This window comes from Alosa pseudoharengus, unplaced genomic scaffold (genome assembly GCF_046254945.1).
Source record: "Alosa pseudoharengus isolate Yale_2024_CS ecotype anadromous, Long Island Sound unplaced genomic scaffold, YU_APseudo_1.1 YU_APseudo_1.1_scf_8, whole genome shotgun sequence".
In the NCBI taxonomy this organism is placed as follows: domain Eukaryota; kingdom Metazoa; phylum Chordata; class Actinopteri; order Clupeiformes; family Clupeidae; genus Alosa; species Alosa pseudoharengus.
The window spans coordinates 5,403,414-5,423,588 of record NW_027468870.1 but is presented as its reverse complement, the minus strand read 5'-3'; the positions used below and the strand labels follow the sequence as shown (position 1 = coordinate 5,423,588).

Below are 20,175 nucleotides of genomic sequence, written 5' to 3'. Positions count from 1 at the left end.
GATGTCATTCTCATTGGTTTAAAATGATGTTACGCCCCAAACACACCCATATGACTGATTAAAAGACCTAGGAACACCTTGTTACGCCATGCGCTCCACTTTTGATAGCGAAACCCCTCCCAATGTGAACTGGACATCCTACTAAATTTGAATAGACTTTTGACGAGTGACGATGCACTTTAGAATGTCATGATAGGGCCCAATGTCTCACTCCTTGCAAACTTCAAAACTTGAGAGCCCTGAGCGTGCCTGTTGTTAACTCATTGAGTGCCAAAAACGTAATATTACGTTTTTCCTTCCCATGCGTTGAGTGCCAAAAACGTAATATTACGTTTTTAGCTTTTTTTTAAATTACGAAACTAGACACTCTAATACACCTTATATGTGATTTTGGGAACTCTGTGATGAATAGAAATGAACTATATGACGATCGTGAAACTCATGAAAACGGACAATCTGGACATTTTATCTGGACATTTTATCATAACTCGGTTGCCGCTTTGGGTCGAATCAGTGACACATGCACGTCAGGTCAAAACCAGGCCATTTTCGTGGGTCTATCACGAGGTGGCAGTCTCGCCAGGTCTCACTGATCACTTCCCGGAATGTTTACACGAGTAAGTAACAGGCAACACTTCATATTTCATGAAAGACGTTTATCTCCATTTCTAGAAAAAAACAGCGATTTTGATGAAAACTAGCCACTGTTTAGCTCGGGATTTCTCAGGAACGGAGGCGTGTAGAAATACACGGTTTGCACGCACTGAGAGCTTAAAGTCTCACCTTTTAATCGAGCTATTGTACGTGTTCATAGCTATAACACAGAATATGCTGTGGCTGTACACAAATCATCAGCAATGGTCTGGATTGCTGGCACTCTAGGACAAATCTCCCGAAAACAGCTTGGCATTCAATGAGTTAAAGGGAATGTGAGATGACGCTCTGATTGGTTTATTGCACGTTACGCCCAAACCACACCCCTGATTAATGTAGCTACTTCAGACCACCCCATTTTAGATTTGCATCGGGCGCAACAGTCATTAACCCGCCGGTAAAATAGAAACAGCACCCAAGATCCGCCCACAAAGCGATTTGCGCAAAGTCAATTGTGTTAAAGTGCACGATAGAGCCCTTAGAGTTACAGCTTCACAAGACCTGGTCTAGGCCTCAATTGTGTTTCAAGGGTACCTAGGTGACTTAGAGGGCCCAGATGTGGGCAGTTCCAAAGATGTATGTTACAAAGAAAAAACAACATTCAAGCCTCTGTAACTCAAAAGAGGTCAAGCACTTGATGATGGGCCAAAGTATGTGGGAACAGTGTCCTTCTAAGTAGATTATATGCAATGTTGGGGAAAAAAATAATTAATCCTCACCCCCATTTTAAGAGGAAGGAGCACAACATCAAACAGTGCATTGATATTTTGACAGTTAGCACATGGAAGCACAAGGAATCTGCTTGTACATGAGACTGTGTATGCAATACCAGGATTCTTCTAGACCTTGTTGTACTAAATTGTGTGTGTGACTAGCAGAGTATAGCCTACAGTACATGCATCTGCACTCGCCTGTTACTTGAACTCATCCAAACTGAAACTAACTTCACCGTAATTTCATAGTCAACGACAAAGCAGTTTTACACTTAGTTATTTACTTTCACTATTGACTGACAAAAGGATACAATCAAAAACTTAGCCTGGGAACTACACATCCCCCGTCAGTAATAAGTAATATTTAATATGCAAATGACTGAATAGAAATCCTCAGGATATTCATCCTGCAGACGAGTCATTGCCTGGGACTCGTTGCTAAGGGCTGCATACATTTCGTGACAGTGTGCCTTCAAAATAGCTGTGCTTGTATGCACTTTCCACTTAAGACGACACTTTTCTTGGTCAGTGGCGAAATGATTTTTAGTGGGTTTAAGATAGCAATTTTTGGATAATGCGCCTGACCACACATATTTTTTTTAATTGACACGCCCGTGGATGCAATGTACAATTGAACTGGATTGCATGGCGAAAAATTCATCACTGCCTTGGGTGTATAGGAACAAGACTTGTGTCATGCTACGTTGTAAGATAGGAACAAGACTGGCTTGACGCTATGTTGCGCAGGGTGTAAGATAGGGCCCTAAGAGTTGTTCCTAAATTGGCCAGTTAGGAGCTACTTTTAGGATGCAAATACAGGCCCAGGTTAACAAATGTAGAGCATAGCAAAGGAACGTATTCAGGTGGATTTGGCATTCACCCAAAAACGTTTTCATTAAATAATCAGACATATTTTTATGAAAGTTGTATGAGTATTTATGAGACATAATTGTTAGTTTTACTGTTAACTTTCTTCTCACTTGTTATTGCTAATGTTGTGTTTCTATAGAAACTTCGGCATGTCAATAAACCTCTCGCTGGTGAGGTGGAAGCCATTGAAGTCCCCACCATTACCTTCAGTGAGCGGGAGAGAATCAGTGTCAGTGTCAAAATCAAAGCTCGAGTATTTTCTGGAAATGAGGAAAGAAGACGGAAGCTCCTCACTGTGCCAGTGGTAAACACACACACATGATGGTGGTGGTGGTGATGGTGATGATGAAGATGGTGGTGGTGATGTTGGTGCTGGTGATGGTGGTGGTGATGTTGGTGCTGGTGATGGTGGTGGTGATGTTGGTGCTGGTGATGGTGTATGGAATGATTCTTGTGCCACTACAAACTGGGGTATGGTTATGCTAACTTTGTGTCTAGGCTGAAGTACTACAGTTATGGTTAATTCACAAATTTTCCCACCTGACCATCTTGGATATTTACTATAGGGTTCTAGAATAAATAAAACAGTGTGTTTGAAATAATGGAATTTGTGCTCTCATGAAGCTGGGTCTATGGGACATGGGGAGGGTGGGTCTGATCGGGGGGAGGGGGCGTGGCGCCACGAGTAGTTCAAGCAGACGTAGGACTTTCATGTACTTCGATCAGGGGGGAGGGGGCGTGGCACTGTGCCAATGCCACGCCCCCTCCCCTGAGAAACAAAGGGCTGTATTTTGGGTCACCAGCGCATGGCGTAAAGTTCGTTTTTCACCCCCGCGAAGTTGAATTCGGTATTTTGCACGTTTATTTTTTAAGCATTGCGCCCAGGGGTGTGGCAATTAACAACCTAGGTAGGGGCCTAGCGCGTTGTCTAAAAATCGCTATCATACACCACCTAAACCTGGTCAGAAGTCAATGGCGAGTTGTTCATATGCTATTTTAAGAGCGCATGTCATATTTGCTTCAAACTTTATGTGAACTAGATGAACTGCATAGCGGTAAAAACAATATGACTGGCTCAGTCCTGCACATTCTCCTCGCAATAAATCAAGCTTGTCAATTTGACTCCATCTTCTACTTCGTATATAAGTGAGTAAGTGTGCGTGTGTCTTTGCTTTTGTGTCTGTGTGTGTGCTTCTGCGTGTGTTCATGCTTGTGTTTGTGTGCCAGTTTATTAATGTGTATGCCTGTGTTTGTGTGTGTGTGTGGAGGGGGGGGGGGGGGCTGAATGTGTGCTGCTATGTGAGAGTGAGCCTAGCGGTGGTTATAATAATTTAACTGCACATAACAACAACCATGCAACAGTTTAGCATATGGAGGCTTAGAAACGGGCTCCTAGCTCTAAAAGGCTACTGTACATATTATTGTTGAACAAGAGAATTTCCAGCGGGAAGGTGTGATCAAAGGCAATAAGTGGGCAGAGTTAGGCTGAAGTTGATTAATAAAAGATTAATAAAAGATTTGGTTAAAGCTGACCAATAGTAGTGTTGAGTATTACCTTTACATAGTAATTAAAGTATAATATATAAAAACACAACTAAGCAATATAATAAGGACAGTACAAGATAAAGAATATGCTAAATATACTAAAATACAAATTATACTAACACTTAATACAATATATAAAAATATACTAAAATACAAATTACAAAAATACAAATTATACTAACACTTAATCTAAATCAATGCTAAAAACAGTATCCACATAGTGGTGATTAATAAATAAATCAGAGGCGCTTGCAATGACTGAGCCTCCTCAGGAAGTACAGCCTGCTCTGCCCTTTCTTGTAGAGTGCATCAGTGTTGGCTGACCAGTCCAGTTTATTGTCCAGCTGGAGACCCAGATACTTGTAGGTGCTAACCACCTCCACATTGACCCCATCAATGTGGACTGGTAGCAGAGTGGGCTTAGACCTGCGGAAATCCACCACCATCTCCTTGATCTTTGAAGTGTTAAGTTGAAGATGATTTGAGTTTGCACCATTGCACAAAGTCCTCCACCAGGCTCCTGTACTCCTCCTCCTGCCCGTTCTTGATACACCCCACAATTGCAGTATCATCAGAAAACTTCTGCATGTGGCATGACTCGGTGTTGTAGCAGAAGTCAGATGTGTACAGGGTGAACAGGACTGGAGAGAGCACAGTTCCCTGTGGCGCTCCAGTGCTGCAGATCACGATGTCAGAGAGACAGTTCTTCAGTCTGACGAACTGTGGTCGCTCGGTCAGGTAATCTGTAATCCAGGTTACCAGGTAAGCGTCCACACCCATCTGCAAGAGCTTGTCTCCCAATCTGAGGGGCTGGATGGTGTTAAAAGCACTTGAGAAATCAAAGAACATGATTCTCACAGCACTTTTCCCCTTGTCCAGGTGGGAATGTGTCCTGTGTAGGAGATAAGTGATGGCATCGTCCACGCCCACTTTCTCCTGGTAAGCAAACTGTAACGGGTCTAGTGCATGGCGTACCTGGGGACTCTGCGCATGCCTAAGACCAATCGCTCCATTGTCTTCATCACATGTGATGTAAGAGCGACAGGTCTGTAGTCATTAAGCTCACTAGGGTGTGGCTTCTTAGGGACAGGGGTGAGACATGATGTCTTCCACAGTGTTGGAACTTGTCCAAGGCGTAGGCTCAAATTGAAGATGTGCTTCAGTGGCTCCCCCAGTTCAGCAGCACAGGCCTTGAGTAGCCTTGGGCACAGTCTGTCTGGCCCAGCTGCTTTATTGCTGCGCAATTTCTTAAGTTGGACTGTCACTTGATCTTTTGTAATGGTGAGGGGTGTAAGGGGAGGGGAGGGGAAGGGGTGCATCTGGGATCTGTGTGTCTGATGGCTGTTGACTGAGGTCGTTGTCACATCATTGTTCGTGACCGCCATGTGGGGAAGGGGTGCAAAATCCAGTGATGGTGGGGGTACGATAGCCTGTGATGATGGAGGTGAGTGTGAGTGTTGCGCTGGTATTGAGGGGGTGTGAGGGTGGGGGCTGGGGGATGGTGGACAGACCACCGCCATTGGAGCTGGAGCAGGGCAGTCAAACCTGTTGTAGAAGTGGTTCAACTGGTTCGCCCTGTCCAGGTCCCCCTCCACAGAGCTGCTGTTCTTCTTCAGGCCAGTGATAACCTTCATGCAGTCCCATGTCTCCTTCAAGTTGTTTTCCTGCAGCTTCTGTTCCACCTTCTTTCTGTAATCCTCCTTAGCTTCCTTCAGCTTGAATTTGAGTTCCCCTTGCACGCGCCTCAGCTCTGCCATGTCCCCCTCTCTGAACGCCATCTTTTTCCTGTTGAGAAGGGTCTTGACATTGCTGGTTATCCAAGGCTTGTTGTTGGGAAAGCAGCGTACAGTTCTGGTGGGAACAACAATGTCCATGCAGAAGTTCAGGTAGTCAGTTGTGCACTGTGTGACCTCCTCCAAGTCCTCTCCATTCTGTAACACACTCCAGTCAGTACAGTCGAAGCAGTCTCTCAGAGCCTCATCCACTTCGGGTGTCCACTTCCTGAAGGTGCGTGTGGGAACTGGTAGCCTCTGTACATTGGCTGGAGATGAATGAGGTTGTGGTCTGAAATGGAATGCTTAAATAAGTTTACAGTAGTCTTTGAAGTCTCAATCTTGCGGCCTGTGAGCTAAAGCAAATGATTTTCAGTCCTTGAACAATCATGCAAGAACCGTATGGGACAAACACAGAATGGCAGCAGAACTTTTGCAAAGATATGCTTCCATTGACTACACCAGACGAGCAAGCTTTTTTTCCTTTTTACGGTCTATGCACAATTTCAATTTAATGTTACAGATGTATGGCTACATACAGTACATTCTTAAAATGTTTCTGGTCTACAATTAAATGTGTGCCCTCCCCACAAGCCAGCACACCCCACAAAAACTGGTGGCTGATTTGACATGAAACTATACTCTCATTCCAGCATATTAATGAAGGAACACCATGGGCACCGCAGCGCAAGGATATCATGCAGCACCTGAAAATAGTCCCTAAAGGCTAACTTCCAGCCACAATACAAGGTTGAGCTGCAGCAGACAAACTGGTTAGTGACTGGATTATTACACCTGAATGCGAGTATAGTTCCATGTGGAGGTCTGCACAGGACTGATTTTTCAGTCCCGCGCCCGCCCGCTCCTGCAATATTCTGTCCCGCTCCCGCATTAATGTGTCATTTTTAGTCCTGCTCCCGCCCGCATCTGTAACATGATGTCCCGCTCCCACCCGCATGCAGGAGGGATAGTCTATTCAGTTTTTCTTTCTGTCTCACGAAAGGAGCACACAGTCCTAGTCTGGTGCCCTCTTCCTCTATCATGCTTTCGATTTCGAGTTTTGACAATGAGCAGCAGGAAGAAATTGAACCCACGTAAACGACAATATAGGCTACAGGCCTGCTATCCGTCAGTTCTTGAATTTCCCCTGGGAATCAATAAAGTATCTGTCTATCTATCTAGTTATGCTTAAATCCCGTTTTTTAATGCTACCTAACAGAACATCCAGCTGAACTATAGTTATGAACACTACTTTCCTTACTCATTTCCATATTTAATTTTATGCACATATTTAATTTGCGGGAGTGCAGTGAATCATCGGTTTGTCCCGCACCCGCGAACGCACCTCTCTCATCCCGCCCGCTCCCGCAAAGAGCGTTCAAAAGTTGTCCTGCGCCGCACTCTTTTGCGTCGGGACCCGCGGGTCTACCGCGGGAGTGCAGACCTCTAGTTCCATGTCAAATCAGCTTAGAAAATCGCCAAGTTTAATTTTCCGTTGGTCTTACACTTTCTAACGTGAGAGGAGACAAGTTTTAAATAGGAAAATTACCTGAAATCTTAGTCACTTAGTCAAAGTGATGCTAGCAAGCAAGATGCTAATGGTCTAATCTGATTCAATGACCTATGCTAGGCTGGAGCTAAAAGTGTTATCGCCAGACTCAGAGAATGGCTGGATGAACTGGAGAAAGGTAAAAATCCATTGTTTAACTCAATGGTCGAATATCCCTTTAAAAAGTGAAGCAACACTGTGGTAAGCATGCCCCTGTCACAACTGTTTTGAGACATGTTGCTGACATCAAATTCAAAATGTCAAAAGTAAAAAAAGAAAAAATAATAATGAAAAAATGTCCAATTTCTCAGTTTCAACAATTGATGTTCTCAAGTGAATATAGAGTTGTCATGATTTGAAAAATCATTCTTTTTTATTTATTCTTCTTCAACTAAATGATCAATCTGTTTCTTTCTCCTTTAGGCTTGTCAGGGTGTAAATATGGGGGTTGCTATCGAAGGAAACAATTTCAAGGTTTCCTTGGAGAGAGTTGTGTAAGCGCACTCACACTCGCAATTACACATTATTTACACACACACACACACACATTATAGTTAATATTTAATTGAGCATTTACAACGACCAAATACATAATTTTCCATAAGCCAAGTATAATTTTTCTTACACATTTTCTTTCTGTTTGCGTCACTCCGTGCCAAATCAACAAATGCCTCCCGCCTGACCATCTTGGATTTGCTTCATACTTCATGTCAATAATGCTATAATACCCAACAACTACTGTGCAAAAGTTTAAGCTTGTATTTACTTTATTTTTTGAGATATGGAGGCTTAAAAAACAGGGTCTTTAGTCTGATAAAATGCCAATTTTTAAAATCACTAAGTTCCTTGGGTCACTACATTTGAACAATTAATGCTAGATACTGGACATTTTCAGGGAATATTGCAAGACTAGATGTTTTCAAATAGATAGATAGATAGATAGATAGATAGATAGATACTTTATTGATCCCCAGGGTAAATTCAAGGTCTCAGTAGCATACAGACAACACTCACACATTCACTAACAGCAGAAAAAGTAATTAAAAGTATATAATATAAAAAAACACAACTAAGCAATAAAGACAGAATATACTAAGTATACTAAAATACAAATTATACTTACACTTAATCTAAATCAATTCTAAAAAACAGTATCCACATAGAGGGTGATTAATCAATCAAGAGGCGCTTGCAATGACTGAGGCAGGGACTGAGCCTGTGATTCTCTGTGCATAGTAAGGTAAGGTAAGGTAAGGTGCTCTGTGTGAGTGAGTGCCATGGTGATGGTGCAAATGAGTAAGTCAAACAGTGCAACAGTGCAAGAATAAAGTCTATATATCTATATATATATAACTATATTAAGAAAAGGTATAAGTGTGGCCACAGTTCGGCTGTGGCATGGAGGGAGGGGTTATGTATATGTGCTAATATAGCACGCAAACAGTGAGGCAGAAGACATGCATAATTAAACATTACCTCGATTTAGGCTACTTGGGTATGGCTTAAGGCTTGATTACACGGTGGTAACGAAATAACTGTTCAGAATTAATCTGTGGCCTTGGGTAGGCTTCTGCAGAAAACAATGTTGTTGGCAATTTAATACTATATAGCGACGTTTTTAACAGGCTATGCAATAGACAACTATGAACCACGTTTTGGTTTCGTAAATTAATTTGGCCTACTTCTTGACTGCAATGTAGTCAATTGACTGCTTGACATGTCATTTTTATTTTTCTGTACAATAAACAAATACATCTGCTTTATGCCGCAGAAATACATTCATATTTGGCTGACTTCTGCAGACACGCAAAAAAAACACTGCCACTTCCCTCCCCATATTCCACTGATCACACATCAGGCATCAGGGGTGCGTTTCCCAAAAGCTAACTACGTTAGCAACTAACATGGTTGAAACTATATAAGTACGACAAAACTGTTTCCCAAACGATAGTTTGAACTATGGTGGTGGAACTTACATAGTCCAATGCATCGTTACACTACGTTAGTGTTTCCCAAAACCATAGTAGCAACGAACGTTCGCAACCACCATCGTAAAGTTGTGTAGTTACAAATACACCTCTCAACCTGTGGTAGAATGATAGTAGAAGCATAGTTCTGGGGATCTTCATGTCAAAGACGTCACTGACGCCAGATATTTGTTTGCAAATTAATAATTACAAATATATTTAGGTTTCTAATTGATATTTACACTTCTAACCACCATACATCCATATTTTAAAACGCCCAAGGCAGAAAATACATAAATTAAAAGTCAATTTGCAGCCACGTGCACGATTTTCATGGGGGGGGGGGTTCCTTGCAGGAGCGCCACTAGGGTTGTATTCCATAGTATGCCCAGCCCAACCACCCCCCCCCCACTAGGGTTGTATTCCATAGTATGCCCAGCCCAACCACCCCCCCCCCACTAGGGTTGTATTCCATAGTATGCCCAGCCCAACCACCCCCCCCCCCCCCCACTAGGGTTGTATTCCATAGTATGCCCAGCCCAACCACCCCCCCCCCACTAGGGTTGTATTCCATAGTATGCCCAGCCCAACCACCCCCCCCCCCCCACTAGGGTTGTATTCCATAGTATGCCCAGCCCAACCACCCCCCCCCCCCACTAGGGTTGTATTCCATAGTATGCCCAGCCCAACCACCCCCCCCCCCACTAGGGTTGTATTCCATAGTATGCCCAGCCCAACCACCCCCCCCCCCACTAGGGTTGTATTCCATAGTATGCCCAGCCCAACCACCCCCCCCCCCCACTAGGGTTGTATTCCATAGTATGCCCAGCCCAACCACCCCCCCCCCCACTAGGGTTGTATTCCATAGTATGCCCAGCCCAACCACCCCCCCCCCCCCCCCACTAGGGTTGTATTCCATAGTATGCCCAGCCCAACCACCCCCCCCCCCACTAGGGTTGTATTCCATAGTATGCCCAGCCCAACCACCCCCCCCCCCCACTAGGGTTGTATTCCATAGTATGCCCAGCCCAACCACCCCCCCCCCACTAGGGTTGTATTCCATAGTATGCCCAGCCCAACCACCCCCCCCCCACTAGGGTTGTATTCCATAGTATGCCCAGCCCAACCACCCCCCCCCCCCCCACTAGGGTTGTATTCCATAGTATGCCCAGCCCAACCACCCCCCCCCCCACTAGGGTTGTATTCCATAGTATGCCCAGCCCAACCACCCCCCCACCCCCCACTAGGGTTGTATTCCATAGTATGCCCAGCCCAACCACCCCCCCCCACTAGGGTTGTATTCCATAGTATGCCCAGCCCAACCACCCCCCCCCCACTAGGGTTGTATTCCATAGTATGCCCAGCCCAACCACCCCCCCCCCACTAGGGTTGTATTCCATAGTATGCCCAGCCCAACCACCCCCCCCCCCCCCCCCCCCCACTAGGGTTGTATTCCATAGTATGCCCAGCCCAACCACCCCCCCCCCCACTAGGGTTGTATTCCATAGTATGCCCAGCCCAACCACCCCCCCCCCCCCCCACTAGGGTTGTATTCCATAGTATGCCCAGCCCAACCACCCCCCCCCCACTAGGGTTGTATTCCTGGTGGTTTGCTGGTTGACCAGCTTGTTGACCAGCTTGTTTGACCACCATATGATGGTTGACCAGCTAGACCAGCAAATCTCTTGCGAAAACATACCTTCAGCTGGTTTACCCACCTAACGATGGTAATTCAGCTGGTTTTGCTTGTCGTACCACCTCAAGCTGGTCATTTTAGCTGGTGTTGCTGGTCTACACTGCTGGTTTAACTGGCTGTGCCAGCTTATGTTGGTCAAACCAGCATGACCATCTTACACCAACAATGTCAAGCTTGGCAGGCTGGTCACCAGCATGACCATCTTGCACCAGCTGTATCCCACACGACAGGCTGGTCAAACCAATATGACCAGCTTCCTCAGATGGTCACGCCAGCATATCCAGCTGGTGGTCCAACCAGCTACACCAGCAAAGACCAGCAAGAGCTGGAAGAAAACCAGCAAAGACTAGCTTAAACCAGCTAAAACCAGCTACCAGCATAAGCTGGTTTCTAGCTGTTTTTTTCAGGTTGGTTTTTGTCCATAAATAATAGGCTAAATATATCTTGCATTGTAGCTATGTGCAACTCGACCAGAGTAGCCTAGGCGATAGAAGTAGGCCTACCTCAACACAGACTCTCAATAAGTCCTTGCCCCTTGCGCACTCTCTCTCTCTTTCTCTCAGGCGCATCCCTCCTCAGCATGCACATGTAATCCAAACATTCACAATCGTGCAAGACGACTGCTAAATTGCTATTAAATCCGGTTAGCATAGTACGAACGAATTTGTTCAAAACTGTTGCATTCAAATTGACTGCTAAATTCTAATCATCTCAATCCCGATGCAAAAGGAAAAGTATTTTCCCAGACTCAAACGGGCCTGTCCCAAGGAGAAAAAGTATTCATTTGAAACATAAACACACATGGGGAAACTGAACAGTCTAACCAGTAGACTATGATAAACTAGCAAATTAAGCTGTTTACAATATTTCCAGGCTTCAACCAGTGCTGCTTTTCATTCAGACTTATGTGCACATTTATTTATTTGAGTGTTTTTCATCATTGTATTGCTATTTTTTCCCCTGTTTGATTGATAACTGAGGTGATTAAAATCAGAGGAATTGGTTAAGTTTAAAATAAGTGTTTAAATTGAACTTTTTTCTCCCTTCTGGTCCTTATCTGAAATAGATTAAAAAAAATAAAAATAATTATCGATATCGACTGATATGAAATACTTATATCGTGATAGAGTTTTCAGCCATATCGCCCAGCCCTAGTGCAACAACTCCTGTGCTACAGCTAGGCATATGATAAACTCATATGACTCCATGGCTCTTGTGAGGGAGGATGCTTTAGACTACGTTTACACGAAGCAGGGTATTTTCCTAAACGAATATCTGTCCATCTACGTTTGCAAATAAAACTGCATTTACACGACACCGTTTTTTTTAAAAATGTGTTTACACAAACCTGTGTACATACATGCTGTCATGAGCACGCCAAACCACAGTGGCAGTCTAATGATAAGCTCAAGCTCACATTAACCAATCAGAACCCTGAAAAGTTGCACGTGAGAACATGTAAATGTAAACATTGGTCGCACATTTGGTGTACTTCTGTCGCATACTGTGACGTTGGCTGCCCAAAACTCCGTTTACTACAGTTTACAACCAAACGCATAAATGAAGTTTTCCAAAAAAAACACTTTGGCCGGATTTTTTTCCGATAACCGTTTTATGGGGCGAATTCTCCGTTTGCGTCTAAATGAAAGGCTCAAACGTAGGGAAATGTCTTCGTTTATAAAAATACACATGCTCGTGTAAACTGGGTCTTATCGCAGCAATTGCCGTCTCCCTCTGTCTTTAACTCAACCATCGTAGTTAAAATGTCCTCATAGCTTTCAATGACTGTAGACATACATGCATCATGCTGAGACCAGCGGGTGTCTGAGAATTTCTGCAGCCGTTTTTTGTTGCTATTTTCCATGAAAATATGCATGCGCTTTGGTGAGGCTGTAATAAAGCTCACTATTTCTTGAACAGTGTCTAGAGTGTTACGAACAACCCTGATCCTAGTAGAGTGCACAATCGCTAGGTTAAGTGTGTGGTTTCTGCAGTGAACGTAAACTGCTGCGGGAAATTGTGCTGCAATGCGTGCCTGAACGCCGTGTGCTTTCCCGCTGACATTACCCACACCGTCATACCCCTGCCCAACGATATTAGTAGGATCTAAGCCAAGCTCTCCTAACTGGGTCATCAAAAGCTGTGTTAAGGCCTCCCGTGTAGTGACAGATGTAGAAACAAATCCCAAAAAGTCCTTTCTGACTGAGTAACTCTCAGTACAGTCTACATACCGAATGACAAAGGCCACTTGTTCAGAGTTACTGATGTCCGCAGTCTCATCAGCCAAAAGAGAAAACCACTTGGCATCCTTGCATTTCTGGATAATTTCCCCTAGTATGTGTCTTCCACAGAGCTCAATGAGGTCATTTTGAATTTGATGACTAGTATATTTCCCATTGGTTGGTGCGTTGTTGACATACTGTCTGAGCATCTCGTCTCCCTTCATACGGTATTTAAAAATCGCCTGGAAATTGCTGCGTTCGTCGGTGTGGCCACGAGTAGGTATGTTCTGGTGTCCGCAAGTGGCCACAAGATCGATGATGGCTTTGAGTCCATACCTATTCTGCTCTAGTGCTTGCTGGTGTGAGTGATCCAGCCTGGAGCAGATTGACTGGCTCTTCCCCGAGGCAATGTTGACAAACTCAGCTGCGCGTAGTTGGGCACTTGTATGTGCTGCTGTTCCCAAGTGTCTCAAAAGATTTTTTTTGGCATCGCTCCAGTCAGTAAGAGCCTTTGTTGTCAAAACCATGTCCTCAGATGAGAAAATCATACATGAAACACAAAAAGCCATCAACACTCTGGCTATAACGCAGAGTGGGGTAAAGGCCCTCGTCGAAAAACTCCTCTGGCATCTTCCGTTGCTTCCCACAAATATTTCTACTTGGAGCTGTCCAACCTCTAGGGGGTTTGAAACGTGACTGTAGTTACTTTAAGCTTCACAGAATCAGATGTCCTTTTCAGTTCATCAGCTTTAACACTGCCGATATCATCTATAAACACCACGGATGATTGCAGTGTAGATAGGACTGCTAGGCAGTCATCACCAATATGCAAAGCAGGAGAATGTAGCAGGCTAGCTTCGGAGGTCACATCAATGCTAGGGACCAAGGGGGATTCACTCACATCTTCACTAGAAGAAGACACACTGCCCAGGCTCGTGTAGCTGTCCGCTCCACTGTCACTGTCACATAGGCCTACCGTTCGCTTTGGTTGCTGTGCATGTGTCGACAATTCATTTATTTTAAACCAGTCTGAAGCAGGATCACCTAGATGGCGACAATTGTTAGCTTCAGAGATGCAGCAGAGGACTGGTGATGTTCCAGTATCCCTGCTGCTAGAAGTGACAGTAGAGGACAATCTCTCACTGCTGTCAGTGTCAGCATCACTGCTAACAGTACGTCTTTTAACGTTGTTAAATGCCTGAAAAATATTAATCTGCTGTTGTTTTCTTTTCTATTAACACCTTCCACCTAACCCCGGTGAGTGGGGGTCGCCATAATGCGTGTGAAATAGCACCATTGAGCAGCCTATACGAAATAGCCTTAACATTGTTCCGGCGCCACTCTCTTGACAGGCTATGGACAACATGCTGGTTGAAATAATAGCAAAGTATGCATATGTTGCATACTTTTTGTGCACTTTCAGTCACCTACACTACGCATGATCCGTCTTTTGACTCCTGAACAGTTTACGTAACTCAGAAGGTTAGTTGTGTTAACCCAAACTAAAAGGAAAAACACTTTCCTTTGTTTTTATAAACAGAAATCATATTATATATTATATTTACCATACAACTACTGATGACAGTTGATTTATTTGATGTTATAGTTTAGACACAAAAATGACCGCAGTGTAGATTAAGCTATGGCTCATGAATGCGGAAGTAATTGTTTTTAATAGAGGCGGTCTTGTGCGTCTCCACGTTTCACGATAGGCCAACGTCATCCCAACACTGAGAACGTGCACAGATGTGAGCTGAAAGCCTAGTTTGACAAATATATTACATAACTGCTATCTAGTATCACTTAACGTATACCCCTGAGTCAAGGCTTTGTGAAGCCTCGATATGTCTAACATGCTTATACCCCACTGGAAGAGCAGAGTTAATATGTATAAGAAATGACAAATATAAGAATAACCCATAATCATATAAGCTACAGCTGTCGCTTACTTTGGCCCTTCCTGTTTGGTGTTGGAGAGAGGTCACAATTGTTTTTTTATATTGTTCACGTCACTATTTGCATGAGCCACGACTAAAAAGACTTGCTATAATATCAAACCTGTTTGATAATGTCGTAATGGCAAAACTAGAAAAAGACTGACTCCGACTGACTTAAAATCGCTAAGATTGGCACCTTACACTTAGCGATCTAGTTGACGGGAGCGCGCCGCGATTTCAGTAGCCTATAACTCCCATTATTTCTGTCGGACTTTCGAAATTTACGGCTCCCACACACAGCTGCGTTCCGTCAACGCATGCCAGTGGGTGTTCCCGACGGTAGCTATGCAAATGACTTGAAGTAAAACCGTAATGTGATTGGTTGGTGCCGTCCGTAGATTGGCTTGATTGACTGGTGCCGTCTGTCGGTGCAGCAACAGCTGAACTCCTCAACGCGAGCGGCGGGAGAAACGCGACGTGACGGACCCACAATTCAGTTGGGCAACGGATCACGTGAGCCCATGTAAAGTGAATGGGATGCGTCTCCAGCAACGCGAAGCACGCAGCTGTGTGTGGGAGCCGTTAGTCGCCGACTGTGAAAACAGACCAAAATCGCCGCTATTAATAAACATGACAGGGAACAGGTGAGACAATGATTACTCTAATAAGCAGATTCAGGTGAGGGGCGTGGAGACAAACAAGGAGCCAGAACACATGGCTATATAAACAAATCAGCACATGGTATAAGTAAACAAATGTCCATAGGAAGCCAGGAAAAAATATTTTGAGCATGTACTAATGAAAACATATTATTTTCAGTGATTGTTTTTGTGGTAGACCTTGTCATACATGGGGAATATGCACTTGAAAATTAGGTATGAAGTTATTTTTTTCATATTTGATGCTCTATAAATTATATATTTTCATTTATTTTAGACATGCAACATAGTTGGTAAGGAAGTACTAAAATAGTAGTATTACTTAAATAAATAACTTCTGATGGGATTTATTGTGAAGATATTGTGGTCAAAACATACTTACATTTTTCATAAATGCAATTTTCAGCAAGTCATAGCTTGACAAATATTCAACTGTAGGGCAATTATTTCAGAAGTTAAAGAAAATTAACATAGTAGAATACTCCCTGAAAATGTCAAGAATCTAGCATGAATTGTTCAAAAGTAATGACCGAAGGAACTTAGTCATTTTAAAAAACAGCATTTTTTAAGACTCATGAGCCTGTTTTTTTTTTTTAAGTTTCCATATGTCAGACGATAAAGTAGATACAAGCATAACATTTTGCACAGTAGTTGCTGGGTATAATACCATTATTGACCTGAAGTTTGAAGCAAATCCAAGTTGGTCAAGCGGGAATTTTGTTTAAAATCTGTTGATTTGGTACGGAATGACCCGTTTGTATAAGCAGAGATGCTAGTGTCTCTGCTGCTCTGTAGCTGCTGTTGGTGGAAGGTTTTTATTTTGATTTGACACTAATCATACCAGTTGATGCAATGATTGTGCCAGAAGAGCACAATCAAAGTGCAAATGTCATACCAATACGGGTAATATACAAGGCCTTCTTTGAGGCAGGCGTGTCAACACATGAGCTAAAACCTATGGGTGCTAGCAACTCATTCATGCAAGGAAAAGTTGCGATTGTGATTTGTGAACTTGTGATTTTGTTTTTTATAGCTGTACTATCACACACCATGATCAGCCTGTTAATAACGAGGTAAGAAGCAGACACACCTAGCTGTTTTTGATTGTCTGACCATCTGTTAATTATGATAATGACGATACTATACTCTGTGTTTCTAATCAGGTGGTGACCCATATAAATAATTTCTTGGAGAATAAAGTGCAAGAGTTCCTGCAGAGTAAGCACAAATACACTGACGTTCCCAGAGCACTCATTCACTGTAGTTATAAGCTCCTCTCACACAAATCTCTTTGATCTGTTGCTGATCTGACATATTGGTTTCCTGTTTGGGTTCCTGTCTGGTCCAAGCAATACAACGTAGGAATTGGTATTCAGACCCCTTATCATCATGTAATAGGCTGATGCCTCAGCTACGGAAGGCGTGGCTGGACATAGTAGTTAAGGTGGTGCTCTTTAAGAGCACAGATGTGAATCTCAATGATTGTGGCTGCCGCGCATACAGGCATCAGAGAGACACGACACAAAGCTGGGGGTTCGTTAAGATCCTGGGAGTGGAGAATGGTAGCCTGGGTGTTCCCATGCTGCCTTGCGCGCGATTTGATTCACGCTGCTAAGGCAGCCTGGAAACTACCGCCCTAATTTTTGCCTCAGATAGGGAACCAATCACAGAACGGGGGAAAGCAAGACGATGATGAGCTATGCACAGACGCATTTGATAGACATCCGTGGCACCCAATAAACGGATCTGGGCATTTTTTTCAAATACGAGAAAATGGACGTTTGGTTCCCAGACCACGTCTCATTGAGAAGTGGTGGCGCTAGCCAGGCTAGGAGAATGGTCTCAGGCCGTGACAAATTGATGTAAGGTGCTTGCGCAAGGACTGTAGTAATGTTGTAGGCCTACTTCCTGGCTAAGAGACAAACTTCAAATCACAGAAAACCTGTTGGCTGCTGCTTTGCTGCAAGCTACTGTTGCCGGCGGTCGTGTCCGTCACATTGGACTTCTGCTTCTCCGGCTGCTGGCTAGCCGCTGCTTGCTTCACCTAGCTTGCTTGCTTTACAGCTTGCTGGCTGCATAGCTTGCGTGCTTAACCTTTCTCCTTTGCTGCATTGCTGTATGCCGGTTTGCGTCGATAACACGCGTATCTCTGGCTTGTGTGGTTTGCTTGGAGTGTGTCGGTGGATGAATGTGAGTGTGCTTGCATGGAATGGTTGTATGGTGTGAGTGATGTAAATGGTGGCTGTGGGTATAATTGAGATCTTGACCAAGTGATTACGTTGCTTTGTTTTGCTTCTTTGTCCATTTTTAATTTGTTGTATGTGTGTTTCTTTATTTAATTTATTTTCTTTTCATTTAATCTGGGGGGTAACTCAGTACTCATTTGGCACATTACATCTTGGGGGCTGTGCAGGGTTGCTGCCTAGACTTTTTGGTGTAGTTTGTAATTATTTGTTTGAATTGGGTGTGTGTGTGTTTATTGCAATCTTTAATCCTTGTTGTTTGATTTGGGGTGATTTTACAAGTATGGCGGACTTGGACTTATTTTTGGTTGGGATTATTATTTGTAGTTTTCTTTTTGTTCACAAAGCCTAGGTCTAGGCCTCTGTTACACCGTCCATGCCTTTGTGACCCTGATTGTCCTATGGATAAAACCCTCATCTACTGATTTTAAATAAATTAATTAACATTTGAGGAATCCTGAATCTGTCATTCATTTGGTTGAGTGGCCTGTTGGGGGTAACTAGGGTGAACACATTTTTTGGGGTCATTCTCATAGTGGACTGCTTAGATAAAACTGATTCTAGGTCGGGCGATCCTGCCTCAAATTTACAACGTACTACATTTAACACTGCAGTACCCTGTACATCATAAACAAATAAAAAGGGTTGTTGTTCCTGCATGGAACAACAAAGTGATATTACAAAGTTACTTACATTGATAGAGATATCATTCTTCATATTATAATTACCATTAAAATAAGTTTGTGGCCGTTATTTTAAGATAGAAGTGTTGCGTTAAGCTTATTTGTAGGTTGGTGTGACTCTGGGGCAGTGTGGAGTATACCAAGATACTAATACACGCACGTCACTTTAAGTAAAAAGGAGCTACTCACGTTGCCGGGTGCAGACCAAATCTGCCACCCGGAATATAGCTTGTGCGCAAATAAAACGTAAATAAATTCCATTTTGCACACTGTGAATTCGCTCTATGAATTATCAACATTTTTTACAGATCAAAATGGACATAACACTAACAACCATTTTGACACTGGGTTTTGGTGACATTTAATTGAAAAGCTATTGTATATAAACTTTGGATTATAATCTTTCATTTTTTTTGTGTTTATGCAGCAATATCTGTACCAATTCCACTACCTGAAGAAATGGGCTTCACTGAGAAAGGGATCAAGTATCATGATGTGAGTCCTACACTGAAAAATAATACCCTACAGTATATTATATTATTAGTAATAGTAATAGTTCTATTCTATTAGTCCATGTGAGGGGAGAAACAGCATGTGTTGATATACAGTCTGATTTTCTTAGTATCAAATCAATGTACATCAGGCTTGAAACCCCTTGAAATCCTTAAACATTTGAAAAAAGAAGAGTGCTAATATTTATTCACAGTCAACTTCAAAGATCCAGCCTAATCCTACAAAGCAATAAATATTGCACGTTAATAAAATGCTATTCAGCAATTTCCAGTGTATAAGAGGATTATTGAAGGAACCACATTACAGTGTTTTATTCTTTCTGGTTGGAAAACTAGCCTGACCCAGGGTTGTTATACCTCAAGACATTAGGGCAGTGTTTCTCAAACTTTTTTTCTGGGGACCCACTTTTTAAAAATGACAGACTATCGCAACCCAACTCGAGACTGTGGTAGTTAACAAACTAGGTGTTTGCTTGAGAACAAGATAGTTTATAAAAAAAGAGAATTTTTTGGAGTGGGACCAATCTTTGATTTTCTTTAAGTTTCCTGGATAACGCACCCACAAAAAACAAACAAACAAACAGGAGAGCGTGGTGTTTGCAAAAAGGGACTTGCAAATACAAGCAATTTGTGGCATACTGTCAACTTCAAATAATAGCCGAGTCCCAAATAGATGCCAGTCTCTTTTAAACACCTTGTGTGGCTACAGGTTTGGGTTAAAGGCCGGTCTCAAATAGAGGCCTGGTGTGTTTTTGTAATTGTAATTGTGTTGTAATTAATCTTCTAAAACCTGTCAGCACGTCTGTTTAAGCCAGTAGCCTACAGTGCAGACTGCACATGCTAACGTTATGATTAGATGGCATTAAAAGACTGTGGTGGGGAAAAGCTAGAGTTCCAAATTGTATAACTTTTTTCAACATGAACTATGCCTACAGTATATGTCCGACTTCGACATTGTTCAATTCATCCCTTTTGTTTCAAATGTGCTTATAGGCAGATGGTAAGCTTGTTTTTATACTGGTAACAAAACAAAAGGGTTCACAAACATTATTCTTTATTCTAAGTGCATACCGCTATGGCGATAAAGAGAAAGAAGTAAGCTATTATTGGAAATGTAATCTGACTCAAATTTGCCAAATAAAAAATACGGGAG

At 43.0% G+C, this 20,175-nt stretch overlaps 1 protein-coding gene across 1 annotated transcript in view; it reads left to right on the top strand.

The window, feature by feature from the left end:
- LOC143111485 (phospholipid transfer protein-like) overlaps positions 1-20,175 on the top strand; it is a 104,871-nt gene that overhangs the window by 78,202 nt on the left and 6,494 nt on the right. The window contains exons 10-14 of the mRNA XM_076273730.1: positions 2,377-2,541; positions 7,527-7,597; positions 16,618-16,657; positions 16,748-16,802; positions 18,938-19,005. Coding sequence (XP_076129845.1) covers positions 2,377-2,541; positions 7,527-7,597; positions 16,618-16,657; positions 16,748-16,802; positions 18,938-19,005 — 399 coding nt within the window. The remainder of the gene's footprint in view (positions 1-2,376; positions 2,542-7,526; positions 7,598-16,617; positions 16,658-16,747; positions 16,803-18,937; positions 19,006-20,175) is intronic.